The 23,843-nt window shown below is 36.3% G+C and overlaps 1 protein-coding gene across 1 annotated transcript in view; it reads left to right on the top strand.

The window, feature by feature from the left end:
- Window positions 1–13,190, top strand: part of Pkhd1l1 (PKHD1 like 1) — a 139,523-nt gene extending 126,333 nt beyond the window's left edge. Inside the window, exons 73-78 of the mRNA XM_040293748.2 lie at window positions 1,902–2,246; window positions 4,801–4,952; window positions 5,389–5,535; window positions 5,880–6,033; window positions 8,909–9,174; window positions 12,984–13,190. Of these exons, the coding sequence (XP_040149682.2) occupies window positions 1,902–2,246; window positions 4,801–4,952; window positions 5,389–5,535; window positions 5,880–6,033; window positions 8,909–9,162 (1,052 nt within the window). The 3' untranslated portion in view covers window positions 9,163–9,174; window positions 12,984–13,190. The remainder of the gene's footprint in view (window positions 1–1,901; window positions 2,247–4,800; window positions 4,953–5,388; window positions 5,536–5,879; window positions 6,034–8,908; window positions 9,175–12,983) is intronic.
- The last annotated feature ends 10,653 nt before the right edge of the window (window positions 13,191–23,843 follow it).

Raw genomic sequence — 23,843 nt, 5'->3', positions numbered from 1 at the left:
ATGAATGCATGCTGTAGACCATAATATAAACTCAACTTGGGAGTATTATGAGTGACCTGTACTCGTTGCCATTTATAAAACAAGTCTATTTTGACTAATAAAACAAATAGCTGATGTTTCCACAGACATTCCTACATGTCAGAAAGTCCTTACCTTCATGATCTTATCTAAACCCTTCAAAGGCCCCTTTCCAAATATCAGCATATTGGGGATTAGGGCTTCCAGGTATGAACTTGGTAGGGGCATATATTTCATAGAAGTCTCAACTCTGGTGCACACAGGGCAAGAACAGATTCCAGTTCTAGAACTCATGAACTTAACCATTGTGTTATCTTACTTCTTGAAAAGCTAAGAGAATCAGTTTTATCCCTTTTCACATATACATATTTATAACTTAGTTTTCACAAATTTTTAACACACATGGTACCAAGCACCCTGTCATTCAAAGTTAGGAAAAGAAAAACTCTCAATAGGCAGAATTTAATATATGGAATTTTTTTAGAGCCAAAGGGCAGAAAACAACATTATTACTGCCTTCATATTGATAAATGTGTGTATAGGTTATTTTTATGAAAACAACAACAAAAAAAAAAGTTTTGATTTTTTTTCCTGTACTGGGCCATTTGGTCATTAAATCCAGGGTCTCAGTCTCACATTTACTAGCCAAGTGCTCTATGACTGAGCTACATTCTCAGCCCAATAGCATTCCTTTTAAGTGAATTTTTGCTTTGGCATTTTGAATGCAAATATACTGTATCTGTATTATGAATACTGATATATTTTTCAGCTTATCCAAAATGATATATCTGTGTCTCTGCTTCCTTTATTAATTGTGATAATTTCATGGATAAGAAATTTCATGTGATAAGAAAGTTACCTAGGATAAGTGGTGTATGCACCTTTAACAGTAGCTTGAGAGAATGTTCAACTTATAATATAATGTTCAATTTATAATACAAAGCAATTTCCTCAGATTCACACAATATTTATGTCAAACGACATCCAGAGTTTATACTAGTAGGTATTGAGGAAATATATAGTAATAATGAAATGACTTCTTAATGCTATAATCTGTTACATTCATATGAAATATTTTCTTCTTCTCTAAGATTTTACTTTCCTTTTCCTAGTAGGCCTCCCTATGAAATGTGGTAAGAAGTTACATGTCTTATTATATTAAATTACTATTATACTATTCATCCTTTGGGCTCAATATATGTTAGTGAATTTATTATTTCTTAAACATTATTGATAGTCTGCTATAAAATTATATATATACTCACTTATATATAATAAGCTCAATCAATTTTCTAAAGTTCAATTCCCTAGAATTTTTTCATTAGCCGTGGATATTTCAGCTAACATGTAAACCTGTTCCATTGGCTTAAGATTCTTCTGAGATGTTTTAGTATATGCTTCATTTTTATTAGATTCTTTTGTACTCCATAAAAATAGAAACACTGAATAATAAATGCTCTTTTAAGAATTGCTATATGGCACTCCATAAATTAGATGGCTCTTAAATTTATATTTTTGAATTACCAAATGCCTCAGTCAAGGCTTTAAAATTCTGACTATATAAAGAGAATTACAAGTATAGGATTATAAGCTTCTGTGTTTATAACTAGATTTGTTTCTCATTTATGCTGTGTTTATAGCTAATTGGTTTTTAAAATACATTAAATATATAATGAGTATTAATGATATTATTTAAATAATTGTCTTTAATTTTGCATGTCAGTTCTATAAATGTTTTTAAGTTTTCAGTATGCTTTTTTAATGAAAGTGATAATATTGAACTTTTTTGGAATTTTCTGAATTAAACAAATACTAAGTATGACTGGCAATTGTGATGATGTAAATATATTTAACTGTGCTGTTTTGATCTTTTTCCATCATAGAGCAATTCCTTCCTCACTTGGACTCCACTGTCCTGGGTGAAAACTACTTTGATAGGACTTACCAAATGCTTTACCTTTTGGTTAAAGGAAATATACCTGTTGAAATCTACACTGCCACAGTCATATTTGTTTCTTTCCAACTACCTGCTATAACAGAAGATGACTTTTACAGTTCACATAATCTGGTTAGAAATCTTGTCTTGTTCCTAAAAATACCAAGTGACAAAATCCGTGTCAGCAAAATATTAAGAGGGGAGAATATGCGGAGGAAGAGATCCACGGGAGGCACAATTGAACTGGAGATTGGAGATCCTCCCACTCAGTTCCTAAGCAATGACACCACAGGTATGAATAGTAGACTCTGAAACAGAGAATGTAATTACCGAGTTCTCTGCCATAAATAATTCTAGCAGGGCCTAGTGAGCCAGGCCTCAGGAAATCCCACTAGCCCCACATCTGAAAATTCTAGAGAAGCCTAGAAACACTTCCTTTCTTTACTCCTGTAATCCCAACCAAATTTGAAATTGCGAAGGAATTTCAGACTTTGTTTTGTTATTGTAGTAACTAACAAATTAAATAAAAGGATTCGACCAATATAATAGATCTGGGAAGATTTGCCAAAGAAGGTGACCTCATGGATGAGAGATTAGTGATGCAGAATCTGTCAAGGAAAACCTCCTGGTTGGAAGAGCATAGGAAGCTATAGGCATGTGTTGCAAAGAGATTTTCCATGTTGTTTTCTGCCTAGAGTCATAGCTGACTTTCCTCCCTTATCCTTGTACTTTCTTGGACTTACAGGCTCAGTGCTTTGGAGTCAACATGATTTTGACTATAAATTTAGTATAGGAGTTGTAGTGGTTCATGGTACACATGTAAGTTACTCATCTACTCTTAGAACTCCTTGGTAAGCTCTTGCACATAGTGAGGTCCAAAGTTTACCACACTAACCACAAGATGTCCAAAAAAATTGTTGATTTATTTTCTATATGTCACCTAAATTTTCTCACACACAACTCCTCCCAATCCATCTCTTTAAAGCAGTTTTATCTTGTTAGATTTATTCAAGTAGGTGTTAGATTGAGAACATGCAACATGGGGATAGCAAAGAAGAACAGGCTAATGATGTGTTTTCCAGTATCAACTCGCACTAAATTTCAAGTCTTAAGAATAGCCTTACAAGTGGTATGGAGCGAATCACAGCAAAATATTGGAAAATGGAAACAAAGATGTGAATACAGTTGTACTCTTGGCTCTCCACAGCCTTCACATAGTATTAGGATACCCAGAAGTCCCCAGATGTCTTAGAAAGAAATTACTTAAATACTAAGAAGACTTCTGCACAGGCAGGGTCCTGGGTTCAGGAATAAGAGGTCTTAAAGTTAAGGTCTTTGGTTTCTAGATGGCAGTCAATAGAAATGAATGCCTCCACATGTCAAACTGTCAGAGGGAACCTGTTCAGAGTACAAACTAGGTCAGAGCTGCCACTCTGCAGTTAGACCAAGCAGTAGTAAGTAGTACATGGATACAAAGTGCCTTGGTATTGCTGTAATTAGATCACACAGGACCTCATGGTTGGGAGGCTTTCTGGAGAAGGCTCTCCTGGAAGGAGTCAGGGATGAGAGAGGAATCTGGAAAGATTGAACATTTGCCCAAAGGGGTATGAGTCATCCTACAGAGACTTTTTTTTTTTTTTGAGAGAGAGAGAGAGAATTTTTTAATATTTATTTTTTAGTTTTTGGTGGACTCCACATCTTTATTTTATTTTTATGTGGTGCTGAGGATCGAACCCAGCGCCCCGCACATGCCATGTGAGCACGCTACCGCTTGAGCCACATCCCCAGCCCCCAACATAGACTTTTTCAACTGACAGGGACTAAAATTCCCTGACTGTGGATTTCAAAGTGTCTTGTTAGACCCAATGGCCCAGAAAGTCATCAGCTCCTTTTCCTGAATACACCAAGCTTCATGGTTTAGCCGTAATGGAAGAAACTCAGTGTTTGACTCCTCAAGGCATGACTCTGGATATGGAAGATGCAGGTTACCTAGAAACAAGTATTTAGCAAGGCCTACAGTACATCAAACCATTATTCTGACCTGAGGCTGTTTTTAGAAAGATCACTCTAACTACAGTGTATGGAGTGGAGCAGAAAGGGACAAGAATGGATATGAGATCCACTGATGATAGCTTTAACTAGGATTTTGATAGTGGAGACAGAAATTAATAATTGCTTAGCTATGATGTGGCAGAGAGGTGCAGTAGAAGGGATCAAGCAAAAGCACCAGGCTATGACAAAGAATATGAGTCATGAAGGTGCCACCTCATAAGGTAAGGAGGACTGTGGCTAGAGTAAGCTTAAGAGGAAATACCAGCCCTGCCATGCTAGAAAAAGAGAACAGAAACTATATGTAGTGTTGAAATAAACCTTACAAATTGTCAAATGTTCTGGGCAAGTAACAATTTGTTGGCAACTTAATGATAACTTTAGCAACTTACTAATAAACATATATGATTTAATGGATTTGCTAACTATTCTTCCATTCCAAAAGTAACATGCTATTTTTTTAAAAAGATATTATTATAGAAAAGCACAATAGTGTTTTACTTCTAAACAGAAACTGACATGGGAAAGTATTGAGATATTATCTCACTGTATTTTCATTTTTTCTTGTATTTGTTTTTTCTACCTTTGTATTTCCCTTAATTCCAAATTGAAATATATTCTACTGAGTTTTTAAGTTGCTGAAACTCACGAATGGTCATGTTTTTTCCAGATATAGCTAGAAAGTTTTAGGATGCTATAATGTGAGGAGCAAGGCATACAAAACTAAAGTGAAAAACTCGTGTCTTTATAGTCCTATATTCTTTTGATCAAAATGTCATAATACTGTTTCCTTATAGGTCAGATGCAATTATATGAACTCCAGGAAATTGCTAGTTCTCTTGGAAAAGCCACAATTTTAGGAAAAACCAGTAGTATCTTGGGCTTTAATATTTCTTCTATGTCTATTACCAATCCTATCCCCAGCCCAAAAGATCCTGGCTGGATTAAGGTAAGACCATGCAATTAGAAAAAAAATGCATTTTAAGAATTTAGAGTATTATTACTTATCTTATTTTAACTCTCCTTTTCTAATTGAATACAGTAACTTAGAGGATTTGTCTTTGTAATTCACTGTTGACTATTTTTTATGGAATCACTAAGGTGGTAACAATGTCATTCAAAAAAACAAACTAGATTGAAAAAAGAAATATATCTTCTAAACTCTGTATTGGTTCCACATGTGCTTTCCTTCAAATATTGTAATAATGTTCAAATATTTGTAACAGTATTTCCTATATCTGATCTAAAGGAAACATTGTAATAAGTTTTACATATTAGACATATTTGTAAATCAACAATGACTATATTGTACTTAGCTTGGCTGGGATTGCTGAGGAATGCAGTTTATTACTACAAAATGAGTGCCTTACTCCTGTCCATGCCAGGTGACTGCCAAACCAGTTGAAAGGTCTGCGTTTCCTGTTCACCATGTGGCTTTTGTGTCCTCACTCTTGGTGATAGCCCAGCCAGTGGCAGCACAGCCAGGGCAGCCGTTCTCTCAGCAACCTTCAGTAAAGGCAGTCGATTCTGATGTAAGTCACCACTGGACATTGTCCCTAAGTGAAGAGGTTGAGCTATAAATGCAGGAGACTGAATCAATTTAGCTAACACCGGAATGCTGGTGACCTGAGGACCTCATTGCCCCTTAGAAGTTGGACTCTTATTGTGCATAACCTTGTTTAGTGTTTTTAAAACATTTAATTTAAATAAAGTTGAGCTTCTGCTCATCTGTGAGCTTCTTATGTGAGATAAGGAGCTTCTGCAAATTGTAAATTTATAATTAGGCATTCTGAAAAGTGAAGATTAGCATGTTTTTTTGTTTTTAAGCATGGGAAAGAGACATTGTTAGAATTCCCTGTTGTTCTTTTTCCTTTAGGGTAATTGTGTCTCAGTTGGGATCACTTCACTTACTTTAAAGGCTATGCTAAAGGACTCCAGTAATAACCTAATCAGTGGCCTTAGTGGTAATACAACAATTCCATTTAGCAGCTGTTGGGCCAACTACACAGATCTTACTCCTCTTAGAACAGGTGAGTGAACTCTCATAGTAGGGATAATTATAATTGTCTTTTAATAAACAGAACATTCTCTGAGGAGCTGGGATTGTGGCTCAGCAATGGAGTGCTCGCCTAGCACGTGTGAGGCCTTGGGTTCCATCCTCAGCACCACATAAAAATAGATGGGTAAAATAAAGTATTGTGTTCAAGTACAACTAAAAAATAAATATTTTTTAAAAAAGAACATTCTCTGATACTTTGGTCAACAAATTACAGAAAGCAGAATGTTATACTCTGTCTTGTTTCAGAAAATATTTAATCTAGCATTTAAAAATATATTTTATATTCAAAACAAATTGAAATAAGCATTTTGAGGATATACATGAAAATATTATGATTCATATATTCTTTTCATACACTGTTTTCTTCTAAATTTTATCACTATGTGTTACACTTATAGTAAGAAAAAATAATATACAAATTTTCAAATTCAAGAAAAGAAACAATAGCATAAGTGTAAATTACTTTAATATCCAATGAAGGAGTTCACAGTTGAGCTAGAAAATTGGCTATAGTCTTTCTCAAAGTCAATGCAAAGGAGAAAACATGAACATTATCATGACTCCCAGTACCTATCAGATCCACAAACAGTTGCTGTGGAGAATTGTAAGAAACAAAGACTCCTCTGACTTCTTGTAAAAGTGTGCCCAGTGAACCTGTACTAGGTGATACTTCAATGTTGATACAGTAAATACAGCCATAACTTCCACAGGGATGCTTATTATTTAGGAATTGATGGCATAACTTCTGCTAGTAGAAACTATTCTGCTGGAGACCAACAATATATATATATATAAAAAAATCAAAAACAGCTTTCTGCTGCTGATGGATAATGGGGTATCTACTCGAGACAGATCTCTATTAATCTTTCTAGCCAACCTGGGGCCCATAAAAGAACATTTCTGAAAGTTATATAGTAGCAGTCCCCACTTCTTACCATTGCTCTCTCCTGTCAAACACACACATAAGTCTGAATAAAAATAAGTACAAAGAGTGAAATAGGGGAAAAAATTCAAAACTTCTCCAATTTTTTAAATAAAAACCAAAAGCTAAAATAATTTCAAAGAGTTTTTCCCTTTATTTTCGTTTCTTCATGGTTTGATAATGCCCTACACCAAATATGTTCAGTCTGCCTAGCGGACAGCAATATCTTAACCTAATGTTCAATAAGAATCAAGTGATAATGAGTTCAATGTGGTGCTTTCAGACAAGTTCCTACAATGTTCTAATGATTGCTGGATAAGGACAGAGTCAAATTCTTTTATAAATCAGCATAAATGGTGGTAGCACTGGAACTTTACGGAAAATGAGGCACCTGACAGAAACACTGCCCCAAGAGAAGGTTGCTCATCTTTTCATTAAGGCAGAGCCAGAAAGTGCCAGGTGGGAAAGACCTGGTCTTCAAATTTGCAGTTTCAAGTAGGAATGTTCCAGAGTTACAAGATCACGGGAGTGTTAAAGCAGTAAAATAGTTTTTGACATTTTATTGTGGTAATAAAACAATAATTAAACACTTTCATTTTATACAGTATTTCTTTTTAATTCAGATCTTCCCTCAGTATATCTGATCTGCTGTGGAGAAAAGCCATTGCCGCTTCTTTGTTTCTCACTCCTCCCTTCTTCCCCCCTCTCTCCCTCCCTTCCTCCACCTCTTTCTCCTCCTCCTCCTCTTCTTCCTCTTCTTCTCCTCTCTTTCTCTGTCTTTTATCTGTCTCTCATCAAGTATGGGGTCCCTGGTTATATATAATAAGGGAATGCAAATATAGTCATCTCTTAATTACTTTTATCAGTTAGCCAGTTTATAGATTAGCTACAGTGAAATTACTGTAAAAAATAGTATATGTGAGAAAATTAACAAAACATCTTTCCCTGGGCTCTTTCTAGTACATACCCACTCGATCACTGCATTGCAGGAAATCCCCTTGCAGATCATACTGCATCCTGACAGACCAGCAACCGTGTCTTCTACATTCAGCTCTGCAGAGCAAAGCAGGGCCACCTTGGTAGAGGAGATACGGGTTGTGGCTTGTAGAAGAGAAAATAGGGATGTGAGACTCAGGTGAGGAAAGGGTGGGAGAAGAAGTAGTGAGATTGAATTTTTGACCAACCTAGATAAAGATAGTATTGCTAACAGACATTCTGAGACATGTTCATCTATCAACCTACATAATGTCTAGTTTTTGTTTCAGTTCCTATTGCTACATATCACACCAATTGAAAATCTAATTGTTTAAAACAATAAGCATTCCATTTGCTCACAATTGTTTGGGTCAAGAATTTGGGCCTGGAAGCCTCATCTCTGTTCCATGATTTCAGGGGCTTCAGCAGTCATTTACATTTTGCTGGAGTTGCCTAGAATGGCTTGATTGGAGAGGAGGGCACAGGGGTATTTGTTGTACTATTTTTTCAACACTTCTGTAGCCTGAAATTTTTCAAAATATGGAGTTTAGTATCCATCACTATCTTTCCCAAGTAGAGCTGAGACTTCCCCACTCCCAGATCAGGTATGCAGGGAGGAAACAGAGCTTCAGCACTTTCACCTGTCTGCCTTCTTGTCCTGTGTTTCCAACAGCCTGTCTCCTTTCTCTAGCAAATAACTCTAAAGAAGTAGCTTCTGTTACTGCACAAAGAAAATCTACCCAGGTTCCCTGCCCATGGATAATGGGCTGATGGAACTCTTCTCACTCGAGAACTTCTCTATACTTGTTTATGCTTGAAACTAGTTCACTTGACTCATTTCCAAAAATTCTTCATTAGGAATAAGACACTGAGAGTAGTGAAACCCAAATTGGAACTGTGTGAAAATAATCAAGGAAGTCATTACTATGATTCTTTCTCTTTCTCCTAGGAAAAAATTTTAAGATTGAATTTCTCCTGGATAACGTGGCTCGGGTAGAATCCAGAACTTTTAGCCTGCTGGCACAACTTGTCCCTGGTGGCAGTGGCAGCAGCACTAGCAGTGGTGGCAGTGGCAGCAGCAGTAGCAGCAGCAGCACAACGTCAGCTATGGCTACATCTGCTCAGCTCTTGACAATAGTCATTAGCTTTCTGATGGGAAGAATGTTGTTCTTGGAAATATTTATGGCTTCAGTTTTTATTTGAATGTAACTATAGGTAGGTACAGTTCATTTTTTATGTAAGATATGTCTCCACATATGAAGATACCAGTAAATGTTTCCCAAGTAAAGGTCATGTGCTCAGTACTTCTGCATGGTACCACTGGGACACAGAGAGGATTAAGAACCTTGGTGGCAGAGACTAGGCAGCCCTACTGGAAATGTTATTCACATTATGAATTGCTACAAAAGAATACAGGAAATGAAAACCGCAGGTAATGTCACCACTCCTTTTCAATAGCAAGGGGCAGACATTCAGCTTGAGATGGTTCAGGCAGAGAACAGATCACCTGATTAACAGCCCAGAAGTAGTCTGGTTTCTGCCACAGCTAAACCCAAGGACTCAGGCAATGCCATCCAGAACCTATGCTCTCTCTTTTGTCTTTATTCGCCTTAGTGGCAGCTTCACTACTAGGCCAACTCCTCTCCCCAGTCCTCATGGCAAAAGTACTCACCAACAGGTTTACTTTCTACCAGTCCAGCAGCCAATGCAGAAAGAACAAACTTCTTTCCAAAAGATCCAGCAAAAATCCCCCAGTTATGCCATTGACCTGGCTTAGGACACATGCTTGGGACACTGAACCTATCATTGCGGCCACAGGATTTAATTAGCTTAGCCTGGATCACATGGGATAAGGTTCTGAGAATGGTGGAATTCAGATGCCAGTACAATATGTAGAAAAGAGTGATAGTGAATATTAGGGAGATTAGTAGGAGGGAAAGGTCTCTAATGGCTACAGTGATTACAGAAGATTGTAAATGTCACTCCATCAGTAACACATGAAAGTTGGTACTGTTGTATAAAATTAAAAGATCTGGAAAGGGAGGAAAAAGGCACTCAAGAATAGGACTATGGTAGAAGTAAAGAAGGAAATGAGAGTGAAAAAAGACATCTTTAACTACACCTGCTCCACAATGAATTCCTCTTTCCGCCCCCCCCAAAACATATTTCTTCTCCTGACACTCTGTCTCAGTTAATGACAATGCCATCTTTTCTGATCCTTCAGTTTGATACTTCTTAGACTTTTCCCTTTCCACAAGCTCCACGTCCCCTCAAGTAGTCTTAGTGCCATCTATATCCAACTAAGTGGCTCATCTCTGATCCTCATTTAAAATCACTGCTAGACTTATGATTTTACTTCTCACTTTACCTATTATAACAGTCTCCTGCATTCTTTGCTTATAATCCCCCACACTTTCATTCTGTCTTCTACATTAGTGTTGGATTTAGGTTCCTAAATAAGCACAAGATCCTATAACTATAATGGTAAATCAAAGATCATGTAGCTATAATGGTACTCTCAAAGATTCATCACTACATGCAAAATCAATACCAAAAGCTCCAAAATCAGTTTTGAAGTCTGCCTTCTTTTTCCAAATCATTCCTAGAAAAGATTCTTTTCATTCTGCATGTTCCCTCTGCCTGGGCTATGTCCTGCTTATCCAGTCTATCTCTCCCAACATCCTCTGGGTTCTGCTCAACCTTTACTTTCACTAGCAAGTTTTCCTTACCCTTTCCCTTTCTACAAAATATTTAGTTACCCTCTCCTTAGGTATCTGTTTTTATCTTTATTATAGCCCTTCCTGTAGTGTACTTGTATTAAACTTTTATGCAAACCTATCTTTGTCACTCAATTATGAGAATTTAGAAGACCACATGCTTTACGTGTTATAAGTACTAAATATATGGTTTAGTTGACTGTAACTCGTAAAAGAACATCAAGTCCTCACCTCTGACTTAGGGGGAAATGTTGGGTAGTATAGGCAAATTGTAAAGAATATTGATTGGCAGATGTTAATCAGTTTGCAGTTGATTTCATAGTGAAAAATTTTCAACAATTAATGAAATAAAAGCTTCACATAAGAAATATTAACAAGGTTGAGGAAGGACGTGGGGTAGAGTAGGAAGGACACTGAAGTACTTCAAGTAATAAAAGCCAAGGCTAGATTTTAAATTTAAATATAAGGGAGGCAGGATAAGGGCATGCAATAAGACTGGTTTGGGTCTTAACAAAACAAAATGGAGGTTGAAACCAACCACAGGGGCTCCAGGAACAGCCCTAATACAAGAAGGAGAAAATCCTGGCTTCCCTTCTAAGGGCAGAAGCTAATTAGGATCCAGCTGTCAAGGGAAAAGTGTGTTTTACAGAGACCAGGTCCTGTCTTCTCATAGTTGAAAACAAAAGAGCATGGTGAGGCAGGGAGCAGAGTAGGGTAGGGGTGCAGTCAGAAAGCTGGAGCTGAGGGAAAACAGACAAATGACCAATAAATTATACTTATGCTCATTTTCTTGTCTCCAGAATTCTAAAAAAAGGTCACTTCTTCATTTTATAATAGTAGAACAGATATTGCTTAAATTCATTTTCTTTTTTCTCCTCAAAGCATTGAAATGCAAGGTCTGCTTGGTGACATGTGTTAAGTACTGCTTAATATATACTAGTGCACTTTTTCTTTCCTCATTAAAAGCATTGCTTTCCAGTTATCTTCACTAACTTTAATTCTGCTTGATCATGACAATGTTTGTAGTTTACCAAATAAGAAAATTCTATTTTCAAATCATTAGTAAATTGATTACTAATTAGTAAATTAGTAAATCTGAGTCTTTTATAAATAGTTTTTTTAGTTGCAGTTGGACACAATACCTTTATTTTATTTATTTATTTTTATGCAGTGCTGAAGATTGAACCTAGAGCCTTGCACGTGCTAGGCAAGTGCTCTACCACTGAGTCACAGCCCCAGCCCAAGTTTCTGAGTCTTTTCAGGACTTTTTCCAAATAAAATAGTTAACTTCTTTCCTGCTAAATACATAGCCATTTTTAAATTAAGACAAAGTTACTTAAACATCTTTAATGCATTGAAATGATGAGTTATTTCATAACTTTGCATTCTAACTTAACAATACTATTGGTTGAATCATGACATTTTGCTAATAAAATGGCAAAGCTTGACTTAAAAAAATGTAAGTACCACAATTCTGTCTACATTTCTACAATATATATATATATATATATATATGTATCATTATTAATTCTACTTGATAAAACTTGAAATGCTACATCTTTATACAATGTGATTTTTTCCATATTTTTTATTGTTACATTATAGTTGTATATAATAGTGAGATTTGTTGTTATATATTCATACATACACATGATATAAAAATAAAATTTGGCCAATATCATTCCCCAGTATTTCTCTTTTCTTTCCTTTTCCCTCTTTCCTTGCCCTGAATTCTTTCCTCTACTTTACTGATATCCCTTGATTTTCATGATTCTCTACTTTTTCCTTTTTATTCTCTAGCTCCCACATACATGAAAAAACATATGACCCTTGATCTTCTGAGTTTGACTTATTTTACTTAACATAATAGTCTCAAATTTCACCCATTTTCCTGCAAGTGACATTATTTCATTTTTATTTATGGCTGAATAAAATTCCATTGTGTATATATACTACATTTCTTTACTCATTCATTCACTGATGGACCCCTAGACTGGTTTCATAAAGTTTGGCTATTGTGAATTGTATTGCTACAAACATGGGTATGTATGTATTGCTATAGTGTGATGATTTTAGTTTTTAGGATAAACACTGAGGAGTGGTATAGCTATGTCATACACTGTTTCCATTCCTGGTCTATTGAAGAACCTCCATACTGATGAAATACTAACTTTTGAACATTACTTTTGCCATTATTTTTACCCCATCAACCTATTTTAAAGTTAAAATTAATCAAACAGTTTAAATTATATTGTATGTTATTACTGCTTTTTAAAATTATTTTGTATTGTTTTCATTTTTTTTCAGGAAGCAACTATAGTGGTGTTCCAAAGCACAAGCTGAAAACAAAAATACAAGAATTGCTTGCTCATGAGCTATTTTGGTGCACAACATGAAAAAACCTATAACATTTTCAAAAACATATGCTAATGTATTTTTATAATATATAAAATGGAATAGCTTTAATTACAAAAATCAGATTTCTCCTAAATATACATTTCTTTTGATTCCTTATATTTGTGTGCTCTTATTTCATTTCAAAAAGCTTTCGGAAATCTCTGATTTGGAAGCAGATATGCCATTTCCAAGTTATTGTACCAACAAATCATAGAATACTTTAAATAGCTGAGAGCTATTTAAGATTCTTGATGAAGCTCTTTAGATCAAGTTGGAAACATTCTGAGTTTCTCTCTTTCTACACACACATACACACACGCTATACATATATGTAAAAGTTACATATTTTTTATATATGAAATTTTATATGTAGGGGGCATCTGATTTTCTCCATCCATCATGAGGCTTTGATTTCCAACAATCTGCCATTCTGATTTCTGAGCATTTTGGAGAGATGAGATTATTTTAGAGCTTTCTTAGAGTTATTGCCTTCCAGATCCATGGCAATCCAGGAATTTTAGACTATTTAGATTTCTGAGCTTACCAAACCCTGGCCAGTATTCTAAGAAGACTTTTCTGAGTACATCTGGACCAAGCTTTTGAAAAAGATCAAGTTCACCCCTTCTCCTACTCAAAGTGTCACTTGCAGGGCTGGAAGTGTAGCTCAGAGGCACAGTGCTTATCTAGCATATGCCAAGGCCCTGGGTTCAGTCTCTAGCACTGCAAAAAAAAATGTGTCACAACTAAGAGTGGGACCTCCCTTAACCCTAGACAACAAGAGAATAGAACAATTTTATGTTCAAGAGGTTAAAATGGGAATGCAGAAAAGCCACAAATTGACTTAGCTAAGTTAAGCAAAAGCTAAGTAACTCAGAAAATTCTAAAGAGAATCTTAATTTAGCAGAATTCCTAATGAAGGCATTGTAGATGTGTCTAGGGCAGATACAAATAGTACTCACAAGTTCCTTTCTAGCAAGTGATAGTCAACAAGCTTTGGGACAGCTGAGGAAATTCAATAGAGTCCATTCTTTTGTCTTCTGTAAACATCTCCTAGTATATTCACCTCAGGTCACTGTTAGTTTTGCTTAGTTTAAAAAATATATATAAATATCTACCAGTTAATAAATCCAAATGCTTTTATATATATTTGGCACTCTATTCAGTTACAGTTATTTAGCATTCTGCTAGGTACTAGGCATTCTAAAAAGCGGGAAGACTACACTGTCCATCCAAAAGTTTACAGGGTAGATGGGGAAATAGTAGAAACAAATCATTTCAATACAGTGTGGTCTATGAGAGATAGATGCCTAGTGCTAGAGTAGTGGAGAAAAGAGGGGCACTTTTCTGGAGGGAAGGGGCATCCTGTTAGGATACAGATGAATGAGGAACAGCTTCCAGAAGATGATGCCTAGAGGAGTGTTGAGAAATGAAACATAGGATTACAAAAGGAGTCAGGAGAAGGTTTAGTGTCAAGAGAGAAGGCTGAAAGATCACTAAGTGTTAAGTACCTCACAAGTGGGGACTCTCCCTTACTCAACATTTTCCTCTGCCATCTCTCAAGATGTTTAGCCCCAATGAATGCTCACTGGCTGAATGAAGCATGGGGTATGGGGAATTAAACAAGCAGCTGGACATTGTGAGAATACCAAATGTGGACAAATGGAGAGGCAAGACATAAGGCTGGAGTGAGGGCAGTGGCCTTCAGTTCATGTGTCTGAGGAGGTTGGGTTTTTGTGGGTCACAGGAATACAGTTTTAACCAGATATTAAAATTGAAGTTTGGCTTAGAAAAAGTACAAAGAGGATACCAAACAAAGTCATAGCAGTTTTTCAAGAAGTTAGCCTGGAAGAATGGAAGATGAAGGAGGAGTTTTGAAGAGCAGTTCTTTGGAGATGGCTGTGCTAGATATCCCCTTTTCAAAGGGAAGGAGTTAGTGTACTAACATGGAATGCCAAGTCAAGAAAGAACTTTCCTTCAGCTCACAAAAGGCTTAATAGGTGTTCCCTCAGGTTTGAGGCCCACAATGGACTGGTGTCTGAGTCATAGTTGACCTAGGGGGTGGCAGCCAACTCTAGGACTGCAATTTAGGAAAAAATACCATAGCATCCCTCAATATAGCACATCCTATGTACTCAGATGCATGGGTGCACGCGTGTATGTGTGTGTGTATGTAGGGAGGGGGCGTGGGGAGAGACAGAGAAAGAGAGGGGGAGAGAGAGAGAGAGAGAGAGAGAGAGAGAGAGAGAGAATATGAATGAGATTGATTAATTTCAAGCAATAGGGAAGCTTTAAATCTTTTCCAGGACTGCTGCCTAGAAGGGAAGCAGATTGCAGGAAAAGGAAACTGAGAGGGGGCTACTAGATGCCTAGGAGCAATAGAAAAAGTTCAACCAAGCAGCTGTAATAGAAATAGTCAAAATTTTAAGGAAACTACAGGTAAGAGGTCCCTGACAATGAGGTCTTTGGAGAACACATGAAAGCCCCTTCATGAGGGACATTGCCATGTCCAGGAAGGATTGATACTCAATACTGGATCATATACCATCAAATAATTCAGCACTTTCATATTCTACTCAATTCCTACCTTAATGGGGTGAAAACCTTCTGTTCTTAAATGGGGAGAAGGAGAGAGAATCAACACGCCCTACTCTATGCTAAGATATAAAAATCAAGTTTTCCAGTGCAAATCAGGTTTATTTTTCATTCCATGACGCTGCCTGTCTGTTAGGAAATTAAATTCCACGAACTGCAATTTTAGCATTGATGGAACAAATTCCTACATTTGGGTTCTGGAAAAGATACAAAAATGTCTTTCACATCAGAACACTGTGAAAACCACAAAATTGGCACCATCTGCACTCTTGCCTTACCTAACAGTTTTAATCTGTTGGAAGTTTTCAGTCAAAAATTTTCTGCAGATTTTTAAATAAGGCAATTTTTCTAATATATTTGGCAATAAAAGGAATTTCTAAAAATTTGCTACTTGGCTAGACTTTGTTAAAAAGTTTCTGATTTAAATGTTTACAACTGTCTACTTTTTAAGAACTTTCTGGAATTATCATAGTACATACCCATGATGCTTTATACTAGATAAATTGCTTTTTCAACTACTACTTTTGAAAATGGCTGAATTATTAGGGACCCATAGGCAATATGGTTTCCCATAGCCTTCATCCATTTGATGGCCACTTATTTTATAATAATAATAACTATTATTATTAACTTTTAAATTATTTACTTTTGAATATTTATCTGACATTTCTAGGAAATTAATGTTTAAATTCTTAAAATACTTTTTAATTTAAAAAGTGGCTATTTAGCTGCTAAACAAGTCATAAAAATCCTCTGGTATGCTAGTACTTATGCTATTATAATATATATGTGTATATATTGGTTTTCATCTACAGTTCCTGACTCATAATCCTTCCCTAAGACAGACCACATAAAATATAATTTTTCCTACTATTTCTAATCTTCTCCACCTTGCTTGGGAGATGATAAGACTCCCACTTCAGAAGGGGTCCTGTCCCATACTTGAGGGAGAAATCCTGCACAGAGAGGCCAAAAGGCTCTGAACAGACAAGACAGGCCTTGCTGTGTTTTCCCACCCAGCTTATTCATATTAGATGTTGTTTTAGGTTTTTTTTAAAAGAGAGAGTGAGAGAGAGAATTTTTTAATATTTATTTATTTATTTATTTTTTAGTTTTTGGAGGACACAACATCTTTGTTTGTATGTGGTGCTGAGGATCCAACCCGGGCCACACACATGCCAGGCGAGCAGGCTACCGCTTGAGCCACATAGATGTTGTTTTAGTCAGCTTTTTCACTGATAAGACCAAAAGACCTGATAAGAACAACATAGAAAAGAAAGTTTATTTGGGGCTCATGGTTTTAGAGGTCTCAGATCATCGATAACTGACTCCATTCCTCTGGGCTCAAGGTGAGAAGAGTGTGGTAGAGGAAGGCAGCTCAGGACATGGCCATCATGAAGCAGAGAGAGCATTCCTCACCAGGGACAAAATACATACCCCCATGCACACCTCCAATGACCCACCTCCTCCAACCACTTCCCTTCTTACTAGGTTACCACCCAGTTAATCTCTAATTTTTCCTACTCAGTATTGATCTTTCCAGGACTTGAAAAATTGGCAAAGTAAATATGATGTTTCAGTTTTGGTCAATGTAAGGAACAAAGAATGGGAAAGTAATGAGAATACTTTCCTGTATTTCTCATGGCAAGTAAAATGTTTATATCTTATACTACTGTCTCCCCTTTTTCCTAAGCTCCTTCCTCTTCTGATTGGTGCCATGACTTCTAAATGGCCCATCTGCTTTTAACTATTCTTTTTATTGCAAAAAGTACTGTCCTATATAATCCTCCTACCAGTTATAACAATACTATTGATGAAATGGAAATTGACCACATGCTTACTAAGGGCCATATGAGATGTTGAGTGTTCTACATGACTCTCCTTAAAATAACTCTATAACATTATCACCCTTTTTCCAGACAAGGATACTCAAAACCAAAAAGATTAAGAAAATGCCCAAGTTCACAGAGCTACTGATGATAAAGTAGAGATTCAAACATAGGCAATCTAACTCCAGAACCCTAGGTTCCAAGTTTTAATTGCCTATCATTTTTCAAGCATGAAAGAGTGTTCCATTGTAAAGAGAGTTTTTAGTAAAATATGTTTCTGTCCAAATTCCTGTTCACATTTGAGATTTATACTTTACCATTTCTATGCTCTCAGGCAAGTTCTTAGTTTTCGTTATTCTTGATTTCATCACCAATAAGATCCTGAAAATATTCATCTTGTGGTGTAGTGTTTCAGAACTGATGATATCATATGTATGGTACATAATGTAGAGCTCAACAGGTGGTAAGCTTTCAGTAAATGATAGCCACTCTTGTGGTTTTTATTACCATAATGTTACCTATGTCATGTTAATCCTTAGCCCAATAAATCATTAAGCTTCTTATTACACTGGAATAGTGCCTAGGGTGTCATAAGCACTATGTGAGTGCTAGTTAGAATCCTTGGCTGAGCACAGGGCCACCTAAAACAAAGACTACTTCCCAGCTTTTTCTGTACAATTTCTGTGCTGTGGGGGTATCAAAACAGAAATATTCTTGTGGCATATTCTAGAAACTTTTCTTAAAACATGGCTAGTATGCATCCCTTTGCCCCCATCTTCATCACTTCTAGTTTTTCCTGCTGCACTGAGCAGGTATGATGCCTCCTTGGATCAGGAGGACAAAGACCAGCCCTTGAGGGAAAGGGAGCAGAAAATTCAGCTGGAAGAAGTCTGGGCGCCTGACATTGAGGTGCACTCTACCAGCACTTGCTCTTTTAGGGCCTCATGGATACTTGGTGGGGATACTAATTTTAATCCATGTATCTCCTGGTTTAATCAGATGTCTGACATGACAAAATTTGAAAAGACCAAGATAGCAGGTAATGATTTCTTATGCAGGTGGAGTAGGTAGGCAGGGACAGTGTCAGGACCAAAAAAAAAAAAAAAAAAAAATTAAAATAGCCACATACTTGTACCCTCCATATGGAAATGCTTAAACCTTGCTTGAGTCCATTAGGTTTGAGGGCAGAAGCACCTATCCAGATCAGCTAAAAGGTCACAACCTTTTTTCTACTCTTGTCAGTGGGCATTTTCAGCTTCCTCAAAGTGGCACCACTGGCAAGGAGTTTCCAATCTCCAGACAAAGAAACACTAACATTTATTTATTCCAACTTCCCCTCTCCATTAGGTAAGACCAAAAAAGAAAGGCCTGCCGTGGGGATTACAGTAACCACTTGAATACCTGTGGTCATCTGACCAGCTACATTCCTCTTGCCACCACCTTAATCACAAGTCCTGATACAGCACTTGAGTTAAAGTGATTTGATGATTCTAAAATCCTCATGGATATACTGTACTTCCAGGAATGCTGTTTACTCATGAATGCCAACTTTACCAGGGAAGTTCCTTAAGGTGAAAGGCTATTTGTTCCTCTGACTTCTTTAAAAAGCATGCACACAGTGTGCCTATAAGTGTTAAATAAATTATTTACATGAATAAATGATGAAACCTTCCCCCACCAATTTTTGAAATACATAAATAAATAATATTACAGAAATTGTACTTTATCTTGACTTAACAGCCTTTATGTTTCAAATAACAGTGTATAAAATTCACACCCAGTTATAGACCAACTAGTTATGGTTGCTATAGTAATGGGCTCTGGGCCTATGAGCAGAAAACAAAATCTTTTGGGGTAAGATATTTATGAGTATGCTGGCTATGTGAAAAGAGTATTTTCATTTGATTTTTCTTTATGTATTCAGGCAGATGATCCTTCATATATATAAATTCTCCTTAGAAAGAAGGAAAATAAATAAAGTTTTTACACTAAAAATTTCTTGTGTGATTATAACATGAATTTAATTCTCACTTATAAAGGATATAATTTCAAATAAGAACTACAGCAAGAAATACTATGAGGAGGTGAGTAGTTTCCATTGTACTTGATGTACAGTATATATAGACAAACAAGATGTACAGTATATATAGACAATTCTTAACAAGAATTGTTGATATATTTGTCATTTTCAATGGTCAGAAGTGGCCTAAGGAAGATTCGAAAACAATTGTTAGAAATACATTAAGACTGCCGGGCATGGTGGCGCATGCCTGAAATCCCAGCAGCTCCAGAGGCTGAGGCAGGAGGATCGTAAGTTCAAAGTCAGCTTCAGCAACTTAGTGTGAACCTGTCTCAAAATAAAAAGTAAAAGTGCTGGGGATGTCGCTCAGTGGTTAAGCATCCCTGGATTCAATCCCAGGGAAGGAAGGAAGGATGGAAGGAAGGAAGGAAGGGAGGGAGGGAGGGAGGGAGGAAGGAAGGAAGGAATTCTGACTTAAAAAGAACTACCATCAAGACACATCCTCCTAAGTGATGAATTGATGGACAGTGGTGAACAAATCTTGAACAGAAAAATTACCATAAAGAAGGCTGTATTTTTAAATTAGAGTAATTGGACAACAAAGCACTGAAGTGACTTAGATGAATGAAAAAATAATATACAACTCTAGTTAGGGATCATTATGATAATCTGGATGTGCTGAAATAATGAACACGGAAAGAACAGACAAAATTTGGCAGTAAATGCTTTTATAAGAAAAATATCTTATGAATGGTGAGAGAAGCCTGAAGAGAGGGAAGTGTTGTAATGCTGTAGTCCTAACAGCTTCTTTTCAATCCTATGACTTTTAAGTCAAAGGAGTGGGAGGAGGCCAAGGGGAGAGGGTTGATTTCTGGCTTTACAGCTTCAAAGCTTACTGTTCCCTCCCTTTTCCCTTTTTTAATGAGCTATTGACAAACATGTCTTTTATTGGTTGATGATGAAGGAAAATTTACTTGTATTTTTCTTGAAAGCACCATTTCTTTTTATAAGCTCCAGAGGATTCTACTGGACTTGAAGATGATAAACCTGTATACCTGGAAGCTTTCATTGATTTTATCACTATGTTTCCAACACAATTCCAATACTTATGACATTCAATTTGCAAAATAAATCCACATGTAAGGAATTATTAACCTAATTTTGCCCATGAGAAGACTGAGTCAAACTTGTTCAAGGTCACAGTCGAAATGACCACCATATTGTGAAGCTGAAGGGATGAGTCTTCCATTGTTAGTTCAGTATTGTTTTAAATTTTCAACTCATATACAATATGGATTATATTATTTCAACACATTTATTCTTAGAAATAATAAAAATATTTATTCTTACAAATAATAAAAATAATAAAAGGTCTTAGACTGCAGATCTTGTTCATATCAAATCTACTTAAATCATAATATAGTTGAACTATATGATAGCTCTTTTAACAATATGGACATTAGCCAAGTAGTATTCCATTTCTGAATCTCACTACTGGACATAGAAAGAGAATTCATCCATATTTTAATTTGAATACTTTTCTAGTTAAAAAAAAAAAGTACATTTTTTTCCCCCATTTCAATGCAGGTCCCTTTTGAAGGAACTAGTTAACTCTCATTTTTTTCTTAAATCTTGGGTCCTGTGTTAAGCAATAAAAACTACTGATTGTGGTAACAATTATGATGGAAAATATTTACTTAAATGTTTCATGGAAAGTTAATTTTCATTTAGTGGCACAGAAATTAAAAGGCTTCTTCAGTCTTGTTTCTTTATTAAGCAATTGACTTTATTTTTTTATTTATTTATTTTTTTTAGTTTTTGGCGGACACAACATCTTTGTTTGTATGTGGTGCTGAGGATCGAACCCGGGCCGCATGCATGCCAGTCAAGTGCGCTACCGCTTGAGCCAAATCCCCAGCCCAGCAATTGACTTTAACTATTAAATGGTGATTTTCAATATAAAAAAATCATACAATTTTCCAGAATATTAAAGTTTATTATTTTGAAAGCAAGGACATTTCTCTAGCAGAAAGAGCAATAAAACTTATCCATTAAAATTATCATAAGAAAATTCTATACTTTCAAATGTATCTGTTCAAAGCCATCACTCTAATGAGCTGCAAGGTTTTATTTTGCTTGATCAAAAAAATGACTTTATGATCTGTATTCAATCATGAACAGCTGCTCATTAATAAAAACCCATTAAAGTCCAAGTCAGATTAGCAGGCCTAAATTGTGCTTGAGCAGAGGGGAAAAAAAAAAAAAAAAAAAAAAACACCTTTGGTGAAGAGCCAGGGAACTGGGTCTGAGGAAAATCTGTAAGCACAGAACTGTGTTTTCAAGGTCTGCTCCAACCTCCTAGGCAGGGTCAGTTGACCATATAGGAATCAGCACCAGCTGGAGAACTCAGAACAACAAAGACTATGCAGGTTTTGAAGAGGGAGACTAAGATGTGGCTTAAAAGCTAATAGCCCGAATAAATCAAACTGGAGATGGGCAGAGGCTGATCAGATACTTTAAAGTGGCTAAAATAGTTTGTGCACACAGAAGGCAGAATTAACTATACCCCATGAATATAAGCAATCCAGAAAAATATCTTTCACTTACTAAGTTCTTTAATTTTCATTATTTTTTTCATAAACTAAGTTCTATCCTTTATGTTTCTCCCATTTGACATTTGGTACTGCCCTGCAGATGTTCCCACAGGTTTGGGCAAAGGACAAGACTGCACATTCCGAAGAGGTGATCCCCAAGCAAGATTCCAAATTACTGACGTCCATAATCTCCAATTATGGGGTTACCACTCAACAAGTAAAGAAGACTTAAAAATATTCTCTCATAGGTATTTCTAATATAAAACTTGTTGAAATCCTTAGCAAGCTTTGTTGTTCTCTATTTGTTATTGTGTTGGGAAATAAGTATTCTGTAACTAGTTGTTTCTCCAGAAACATATCTTTGTTTTGTTTCATGTGGAACTGTCAAATTTAATAAAGAAAATTGTAGAATTGTGAAAGAAAGAAAATGCCATGGGGCACATGAAGCCAAGATATAAGTCTTCAAGGAAAAAAAATTTGAAATATTTATAACCAGGTGCATTGATGCATGTCTCTAATCTCAGCGGCTCCAGAAGCTAAGGCAGGAGGATAGCAAGTTCAAAACCAGTTTTGTCAATTTAGTGAGGCCTTAAGCAACTGGGTGAACCCCGGTCTCAAAATTTAAAAAAAAGAGAATAAAGAGAGATAGGGACTTGGCTCCATGGAAGAGCATACCTGGGTTCAATCCCTGGTTTAATTTTTGTTGTTGTTGTTAAGATTATTGGATTTGGGGAATCCAAAAAGTATTGGAAATTTCAGATTATTGGAATTTAGGCAAAATAAGATATAAAAGTTAGAGCAGGCAGTTAAGGGACTACAGAGAATTTCATGGATTTGGGGAGGTATAGTTAAAAGATGTAGTGTAATACCAGTAATGCAGTAACAGCTATTATCTGTGAATACCTGCTATGTGCTAACAGCTTTGCAAGCATTAGCAATCTATGAAGTAGGCACTATTGTGGCCATTTTACTGATGGGAAACTGAGACTAAGGGATTAAATAATTTATCTATGTTTACACAGAACCTGAGTAAGAGTTAAATTCACTTCCTTCCTTGGAGATAAAAATATTAATAGAAATGTGGAGTAGGTTGGAATGGGGAAGGTGGGGGAAGATTACTACAGAGATAAGTAGGTCAGTTCTGGGTCAGGGTGAGAGAACAAAGGTAGTAGTAGTTTTTTAAAAGGAGATATTTGAAGAAAAAAGCTAGTGGAGCAACAATCTGCATAAACTGTTTTCAGCCTTCGACAACACATATAAACTTCAAGCCTTCCTCACCAATCTGCAACAGTTTTCTCAGTGTCCCTTGCCAACAAGAGGAAAGAACTCCAGGTTTTTAAAGCATGGGATAAGAGAAAATACAGAAGGGAGAAAGAGAGGGGAGAAGGTGATGGTGGTAGTGCTGCGTGGGGGGAGTGGGTGGTGATTATTATTAATAATTATTAAATCAGGTTGCAAAGACAGAACAACTAAAAAGACACAACTTGGCAGAATGGCCAGCCCTGGTTGCAATGGAGGTACAAATGAAGGAACTCAAGTGAAATATAACGTATTTACTTTCAGTTGCAGAATATTTAGGGGGCTGAGGTTGTAGATCAATGGTAAAGCACTTGCCTTGCACATGCGAGGCACTGGGTTCGATTCTCAGCACCACGTATAAAACAAATATATAAAATAAAGGGATTGTGTCCATCTACAACTAGAATATGTACATATATAAAAGAAAATTTAGTAA

This window comes from Ictidomys tridecemlineatus, chromosome 7 (assembly GCF_052094955.1).
Source record: "Ictidomys tridecemlineatus isolate mIctTri1 chromosome 7, mIctTri1.hap1, whole genome shotgun sequence".
Taxonomy (NCBI): Eukaryota; Metazoa; Chordata; class Mammalia; order Rodentia; family Sciuridae; genus Ictidomys; species Ictidomys tridecemlineatus.
This window is presented reverse-complemented; position numbering and strand designations above follow the sequence as displayed.